This window comes from Vicia villosa, unplaced genomic scaffold, assembly GCF_029867415.1.
Source record: "Vicia villosa cultivar HV-30 ecotype Madison, WI unplaced genomic scaffold, Vvil1.0 ctg.001514F_1_1, whole genome shotgun sequence".
NCBI lineage: Eukaryota > Viridiplantae > Streptophyta > Magnoliopsida > Fabales > Fabaceae > Vicia > Vicia villosa.
Genome location: NW_026705646.1, coordinates 286,576 through 295,449, shown reverse-complemented (window position 1 = coordinate 295,449; position 8,874 = coordinate 286,576). Strand labels below are relative to the sequence as shown.

The 8,874-nt window shown below is 31.1% G+C and overlaps 1 protein-coding gene across 1 annotated transcript; it reads right to left on the bottom strand.

Annotated features, from left to right (window-relative positions):
- Nucleotides 1-1,415: 1,415 nt before the first annotated feature.
- On the bottom strand, nt 1,416-2,737 carry LOC131635592 (hypersensitive-induced response protein-like protein 1). Its single transcript, XM_058906225.1, has 4 exons — nt 2,428-2,737; nt 2,233-2,324; nt 2,055-2,151; nt 1,416-1,777 (listed from the first exon to the last, which is right to left on the bottom strand). The coding sequence occupies exons 1-4, from the start codon at nt 2,735-2,737 to the stop codon at nt 1,416-1,418; spliced, it is 861 nt and encodes a 286-aa protein (XP_058762208.1).
- Between the last annotated feature and the right edge of the window lie 6,137 nt (nt 2,738-8,874).

The window sequence follows — 8,874 nt, the reverse complement described above, 5'->3', positions numbered from 1 at the left end:
TTTAAATATAATGTAAAGAGAATAGTAGACCACAAAATATGAAATATGTGAGATAAAAATATATTGTATAAAATAAAAAATAAGTGTATTTTTAAATTGGAGGTAACAATTTGAAAACATGTTATACGTATTTAGTAAGATTTTAATAAATTCATAATAGTTTTCATGCTGTCTTTGATTTATAAAATTCCACGGAAAACACCAAAATGTAAATTCATAATATTAATTATTATTATTATTATTATTATTATTATTATTATTATGAGTATAAATTATATGTAATTAAATTTACTAAAATATATATTATTTAAAATAATATTAGAGGTAAAGATAGATAAATCCCGTGCAACGCACGGGCCATACTTCTAGTTGTTTTTAGTTGAAAATCAACTAAGAATTGTGTAAGTTACACACACAATTTTTTTTGTAATTAAAATGAAACAAGTCTATAATAATAAATATATAATAAATATATGTAAGATATTAATTTAATTAAGAGTTGGAGGATTGTCTAAATAATAATCTGCAATTTAATTAATAAATAAATAATTTTATAATGAATAAAGTGGTCGGAATGCATTTGTTTATATAACTAAATCTATGGATATCTTAAAAAATAACATAACTATCAATTTTCAAAATATATCGGATCAGGATAGTAATTTCAATTAAATACCACTATGGTAATAATAAATAATAATTAGATTTTATTAGTTCATAAAAAAATTTGTAATAAGTTATTAAGTTTAATGGATATGCACTGACAGTGTAAAACAGTTTTACACTGTCATCCAATAGAAAACAAACAATTTGTTATGTCATTAAAAAATTTTAAAAATAAAAGTGTGATAGAATTGCATACATGGTTGTGATTGGTTACAGTGTAAAACTATTTTACACTCCCTTTTCTCTAAGTCATTTTTATAAAAGTAAATTACACATACGAATAAATATATAGACGTAATCCTAAAATTATTGTATGAGAAATAATACATTTTAATAGACGTTCAAATGTAGATCGGATTCCTTTTAAAATGTTTTTTATTTAATTTGATTTGGAGGGCATTAATTTTTTTCGTTGAAAATAAACTAAAGAATTGATATTTTTTAAATGAAAAATAATCTATACTATTAAATATGTATAAGTGTAAAACGTAATCCATTTTTAAATTTTATTTTAGTTATGATAAAAAAAACTTAGATAGATATAAACTAAAGAATTGATAGTTTTTTCCGTAAGAAATAATTTATACTCAAAACTAAAGTATTATGCAAAATAATATTAAAAAAATTAATTCACAACAAATATGAAATTGTGTATGTTAAGTATAAGAAAAATTGCATTCAAAGATATGTTTTAGGATGAAAAATAATTCAACAATAATAAATTATGGACGAAATACGAGAACTAAAAGCTACTGATGAGGTAGAGAACCCTGAAGAAGTCCGTCACGGATTTGGCTAGCTACATCACGAACAGCACCAGGTCCATGTGTAATGAACACAGCAGAAGACTTGGAGTTAGCGCCGATATCTTTCATCGTATCGAAGTACTGTGTCACAAGAACCATATCCATGACATCTTTTGCAGTTGTGCCTGGTACATTAACAGAAAATCCAATCACACTGTCTCTCAAACCATCCACAATGGCTTGACGTTGGCGAGCAATACCCATCCCAGAGAGATATTTTGACTCAGCTTCCCCCTCAGCCCGCTTAATTTGTAATATCTTTTCAGCCTCTGCTTTCTCATTAGATGCAACTCTCATTCTTGCAGCTGATCAAAGATATAAAACAATATAAAAAAAATATGGCAATCCATGGACAAAGCAGATATTCCGGGGTAGAGAAACATGCTAAACAAACCAAAGGACAAAGTAATGGCAACAAAATTAAATTTAGGACAAAACTAGATTAAGAATAAAAGCTTGTATATTACAAGTATCCTACATGGTTTTCCATACATGTATTATGCACCATGGAAAAGAAAAGATAGGCATTCATTCAAATAACTATGCTGCGTTGAGTGACATCTCATGGTTAAAAAAAATTACCTGCATTGATTTCATTCATAGCTCGTTTCACATGCTCATCAGGCTCTATATCAGTAATGAGTGTTTGAACAATTTCATATCCATAAGCTGACATAGCCTGTGGAGACGGTTCAAAGTTATACAAAACAAAATCTCAATTCACCTTATCAATAGATACTAATTGTAACAACAAACAAACCTTCTCGAGTTCTTGTTCCACAACTTTTGCAATTTCATTTTTTTGCTCAAAAGCATCGTCCAAGTTGAGTTTTGGAACACTTGCCCTAATTACTGCAACGAGAAAAGATTTTTAATTATCAAAGCAAATCATTTACATATTTTAAAACTATTTATTGCATGTTTATCTAATTCTAAGCAAGGTTTTGGTTTATACCATCATACACATAAGCTTGAAGTTGTGTTCTAGTGTCGGTAAGTTTGTAAAACGCATCACTGGCTCTTTCTGCCAAGGCACGGTATTGAATGGAAGCAACAACGTTGACAAATACATTATCCTTTGTCTTGGTTTCACATTTGATATCCAACTGCTGTAGCCGAAGAGTCACGTGACCAGCAATTCTTTTTCCAAAGAACCATGGTACACAATGGCATCCGGGTTGGAGCACCTTTTCAAATTTTCCAAATCCTTCTTTTATACCAAGTTTGGATTGGTCAACTTGCACACAACAAACAAGATTTCCCATCTGCTTTGCGGAAAAGGGAATATGTACAACAAAGTGTAATAATCACTATTGCATTGAGAATGATTCACCGGAATTCATATCATTAATATAGTGGTTTCAAAATGTGGGTGAACAAAAATAACAAATTGCTGGTCATGAATTTACTATAAAAAGGAAAAATATGTCATTGACAACTTATATTAGGTGGAATTGAGATCATGATAAAACAAATAGATACTATTTCTACATTAATAATAATAATAATAATAATAATAATAATAATAATAATAATAATAAAACCAATAAAAATAAGAATTAAATTACATTAATAATTAATAATAACAACAATAATAATATTTTTTTTAAACTATTTCTATATTAAAAAATCAGTAATATATGATTAACTATTTTAATAACAATTAATCTTCTTTCTTTTAATTTCTTGCCCCTCACATTAAAGAATTAATAGTATAATTACAAACATAATTTAAATTGCCTACAAAATAATTTTATATGCAAATAAAAATTTAAATATCAATTATTATAATTTAGTCTACTATCTAATGATAATTTAGTCTACCAATATTTGGCATAAAGTTTCCTGTTGGATGGATGTTACTGAGTTTATCTCAGTGGAGGAGTTTAAGAATCTTTTTCTCAATATTGATAAGATCAAGAATAGGGTGAAGAGGAAAATAGCAGAAGTTGTTTGGTAAGAGACTATTTGGAGTATTTGGTTAATTAGGAATGAGTTCATTTTTAACCAAGTTAAGCCTTTCTTTGTTGAATGTATGTCTGCTATAGTTTTAAGATCGTGGATTTGGTTATCGTCGTGTTGTTCGATAAGAACAGGATGCAAATTTTCCACATGGAATACTCACCCTTCCCATTGTTTTGGGAGATGAGGTTTTTTGTCTTGTATTTCGGTTGAGAAGCCTTCTTCTCTTTTAATAGAAATCTTGCCTATTAAAAAAAAGTAATGAGTTTTTTTAGTTTACTACAATAAGGTCTATAGAAAATTTTGGTTTAGTTCCTCAACTTGCCATCAATTATTCTCACATTATATAGGGCCAATATAATCTATTATTATCTATATTAAGACAAAGACAGATATTATTTACCATATAATCAATTATTCTCACATTATACTTTTAGTTCCCGAACTAAACGGAACTAAAAGTATAATGTGAGAATAATTGATCATCAGTTATCCAACTGCATCCATTTATGATTTCTAAACGGAACTAGAGCATCTATTTTTAGTACCCGAACAAAATGATGGTGCCGTCTGTGGGAATCGACTTCTGATTCATACGAGTTTCACAAATCCATGTTCGATTTCCAACTCTATCACGGGAACACAAAAGATCTAAAGTTGGATTCTTATGATCTCATAGCCAACTTCTAATTTTCTAGTTCGCAACCTTTTCAGGTCACCGAATCAAGAATAAATCAAGACATGACAAATATATTTGGGTCCCGAACAAAACAATGATGCCATATCTAGCAATTTTTCAAGCAACAGGCGATTTCCTAGTAACAACATTAGTTCTTGCCCAAAGAAAGGATCTATTGACTGCCTCAACACTCTTGAAGACTTGCTAGGGGACGGGAAGGCATTGCATCCAAAAATTTCCAATAGCAATCAACACACTCTTAATGAGTTGTGTTGTACCAGCAAAACTCGACAACCGAGAACTCTAATGCCTGCTTCTGTTAACAATTTTTGTTGAAACATATTCTGTTAATGTTTTGAATATTACAAACTATTTTATCTAAAGAAACTCCAAAGTGATTTCATCAATAAATCATCTAAATAATTTATGGTCCCTATCAAACAAAGAGTTAAAATGATGATTCAAGATCAAGCTGACAAAGAACAAAGCTTTAAGAACATATGGATTCTCAGAAGTTCAATTAGTCACTCTTCAGAATTATGGTCCCAGAGTTACTCTTCAGAATGACAGTCCCAGAGTTACTCTCCAGAATTATGGCCCCAGAGTTACTCTCCAGAATTATGGCCCCAGAGTTACTCTCCAGAATCATGGTCCCAGAGTTACTAGTCCCAGAGTTACGTGTACCAGAGTTACTCGTCCCAGAGTTACTAGTCCCAGAGTTACGTGTTCCAGAGTTACTCGTCCCAGAGTTACTCGTCCCAGAGTTACTTGTCCCAGAGTTACTCGTCCCAGAGTTACTCCTCCAGATTTACTTTGCCAAGAATAAGTCTTTGTTGAAATGGTCAAATGTCAGAACTTGCAGATTGTCAGCAGTACCAAGTCAAGCCAAGACCAAGTCCAAAGCTGCCAGCACTTCTCATGAGAAACTCTCGGCACTTCCTTCTCACTTTGCTTTGCTCTATAAATACAAGACTTATGCTTCATTCTCATGTACCGAAAATATCCACAAGCATACAAAGAAAACCAAAGTCTTTATTCACAAAGCAATCATACTATCTATATATTATCTTTAGCTCTCACTACCATATAGTGATCAAAATATATTAAGAGTTATCATACACATTTTATATTTAAATACTCACTGCCATATGGAGAGTATTTAGGAACTTATTGTAAACCTACTAAGATCACAAAGTATATCATAGATATACAAACCAATCATTTTGTAAGCTATCTGTAAACTATACCATTCAGAAGTGTAAGCCTGGTGAGGCTAAGAATACATAGAAGAAAAAGCCATTGTAAGAAGTATTTGATAAAGGATAATCTCACAGGGTGTGGGGACTGGACTAGCCAAGTTGGTGAACCAGGATAAGTTTTCTTGTGTTCTTTATTTATTGTCTTGTTCTTATATTATTCATACACTATATTTTATCACACACATTAACACTAATTATTTAAATCTCTAAAGACATTACTAATCACTTTCTTCTTATTAAAGGCAACCTTTTTAAATACTAAGATAAATTTTAAAAGGGACACAATCCAACCCCCCTTGTTGTGTCACACCTTATTCCATCAATTGGTATCAGAGCTCCGGGCTGTGAATATACAGAACACTTAACCGTGTTAGAGTTAATCGATCAAACAGGAAATGGCTGATACAAAGTTTATAGCTGAAGGAGGATCATCACATAGGCCTCCTTACTTTAATGGTTCTGACTACTACTACTGGAAAGGTAAGATGAGATTGTTTCTACTATCTCTAGATAACAACATGTGGTCTGTGGTTGAAAATGGCAACTACACACCAATGACTACTGCAACAGACACAGTTGCGTCAGTTCCAAAAATTCAGTCACAATGGACAAAAGAAGAAAACGACAAGGTACTACTAAACTCTAAAGCTCAATTTATATTATCATGTGCTCTTAGCAGGGAAGAATACGACCGGATAGAAGAATGCACAACTGCCAAAGAAATCTGGGATGCTCTCAAAATACATCATGAAGGAACAAATCATGTTAAAGAAGAAAGAATTGATCTAGGAGTCAGGAAATTTGAAACCTTTGAGATGAAGGAAGAAGAAACCATAGATGAAATGTTCTCTAGATTCACTATAATTGTCAATGAACTAAGATCACTGGGAAAAGCTTATTCTGCTCATGAAAGAATTAGAAAAATTCTAAGATGTCTCCCAAAGATTTGGAGACCTATGGTAACAGCTATCTCACAAGCAAAAGATCTAAAGATTCTACAAGTTGAAGAACTTATAGGATCTCTTCGTGCTCATGAAAGTATCCTCAATGAAGATAAACCACAAAGAAAAGGTAAAATGATAGCTCTTAAAACCTCTCATAATTCTGCATCTCAAATCTCCACCTCACAAGGAATAACTGAAGAAGAGACCAGATTTCTATCTGAGGATGAAAATGATTTGGCTTTAATCTCTAGAAGAATTCAACAAATGATTTTAAAAAGAAATCAAAACAGAAAGTCATTTCAACCCAGGAAAGATTACCAGAAACCTGAGATTGATAAAAGCAAGATTACATGTTATGGATGCAACAAACTTGGACACTTCAAAACAGAATGCCCACTCAAAACTCATAGGAATTTTTCCTCTAAAAAGAAATCTATGCTTGCACAATGGGATGACTCAGAGAACTCTAACTCTGAAGCTGAAGATGAGGAAGCTAACCTATGTCTGATGACTAACTCCGATTCTGAAGAGGTAAGTACACTAAACTCCTGTTATACTTGCAAAGAAATAGGAATTTTATTTGACAACCTATTAGAAGATTCAAATATCTTAACTCAAAAATGCTTATTTCAAAAAGAACAAATTCATACTCTTAAAACTGAAAAAGAAGATCTGATAAAATCCAACTTAAAACATTTAGAAACCATTAAGGAGTTACAGAAGGCATATTCTTATTTGTCATTACATCAGAAAGTTATTAATGAAAAAATCAAACCTCTTAACAATCAAGATAAAATTGAAAGTATTGAAAATCAAGTAGAAACTCTCACCAAAGATATAACCTCCTTGGTAAAATCTACTGAAACATTTCAAAAAATAATGGGATCTCAATCAGGGGTCTTTGATAAAGCTGGATTAGGATTTAAACAATCTGAAAATCAAATGATGTATGAGAATTTTTTTCTTCCAAATAAAAATAGAACCAAGACTCAAACAAAAGAAAAAACTATTTTACAGGAGAAAAACATTATCAAACCAAAATGTTGTTATTGCAAGAAAACCAATCATCTTGAAAAACATTGTTATTTCAAAAAGAAAACCAATATATCAAATGATCATATTTCTAACAACAAAGGACCCAAAGAAATATGGGTACCTAAAAGATTACTAACACATAATGCAGGAATGTCTTCTGACCCTCAAGAAAAAGCCTTGGTACTTGGACAGTGGCTGCTCAAGACATATGACTGGAGATAGGGAAAGTTTTGTCTCTTTCAAAAGTAAAGAAGGAGGAACTGTAACCTTTGGAAACAATGATAAAGCAAAAATCAAAGGTATTGGTTCCATAGGTAAAAAAGGTAATATCTTTATAAACAATGTGCAATATGTGGAAGGATTAAAACACAATCTTCTTAGCATTAGTCAACTATGTGATGATGGCTATGAAGTTAGTTTTAATCAAAATTCATGCATTGTAAAAATCCCATCTTCTGACAAAATTCTTTTTCTAGGAAAAAGGCACAAAAATCTTTACACATTTTATTTAGATGATCTTTCATCTGAATCTTGCCTTTTATCTAGGGAAAAGGATAAGTGGCTATGGCACAGAAGATGTGGTCATACAAGTATGAAAAATATTTCAACACTTTCAAAATTAGATCTTGTTAGAGGTCTTCCCAAACTCAATTTTGAAAAAGACTCAATTTGTGAAGCTTGCATAAAAGGCAAACAGGTCAAAAGTAATTTTCATTCAAAAAATATTGTGTCAACACACAAACCTTTGGAACTCCTTCATATTGATTTATTTGGTCCTGTAAAAACTTCAAGTCTAAGTGGAAAAAGATATGGCTTTGTCATTGTTGATGATTTCTCAAGGTACACATGGGTACTTTTCTTAAAAAATAAAGATGACTCTTTTGAAGCATTCAAAATCTTTTGCAAAAAAGTTCAAAATGAAAGAAACTCAAATATTGTTGCTGTAAGAAGTGATCATGGAGGAGAATTTGAAAATATTTCCTTTAAAACCTTCTTTGATGAAAATGGTATATCTCACAATTTCTCCTGTCCAAGAACACCTCAACAAAATGGTGTTGTAGAAAGGAAAAATAGAACTTTACAAGAAATGGCTAGAACTATGATAAATGAATCAAATGTTGAAAAATATTTCTGGGCTGAAGCTATCAATACTTCTTGCTATGTTTTAAATAGAGTAACCATAAGGAAAATTTTGAAGAAAACTCCTTATGAACTATGGAAAAATAGAACTCCAAATATTTCATATTTTCATATCTTTGGATGCTATTGCTATATTCTTAACAACAAAGATTCTCTAGGAAAATTTGATTCAAAATCTGACAAAGGAATCTTTCTTGGTTATTCCTCAACATCAAAAGGTTACCGAATTTACAATTTGAAAAATCAATGTGTAGAAGAAAGCATGCATGTTATGTTTGATGAACTAAATGTTGCAGCTTTAGAAAATTCTCACGAGGATGAAGTAACCGATTTAGAAGCAATTCCTAACACTCAACCAATAGATACAAGCAACACTATGAACA

Coding starts and splice junctions, on each gene's coding strand:
- LOC131635592 (XM_058906225.1), bottom strand. CDS start 2,737: ATGGGAAATCTTGTTTGTTGTGTGCAAGTTGACCAATCCAAACTTGGT. Junction 2,325..2,427: donor TCAAGCTTATGTGTATGATG/GTATAAACCAAA, acceptor TTCTCGTTGCAG/TAATTAGGGCAAGTGTTCCA. Junction 2,152..2,232: donor TGGAACAAGAACTCGAGAAG/GTTTGTTTGTTG, acceptor CCGTCTCCACAG/GCTATGTCAGCTTATGGATA.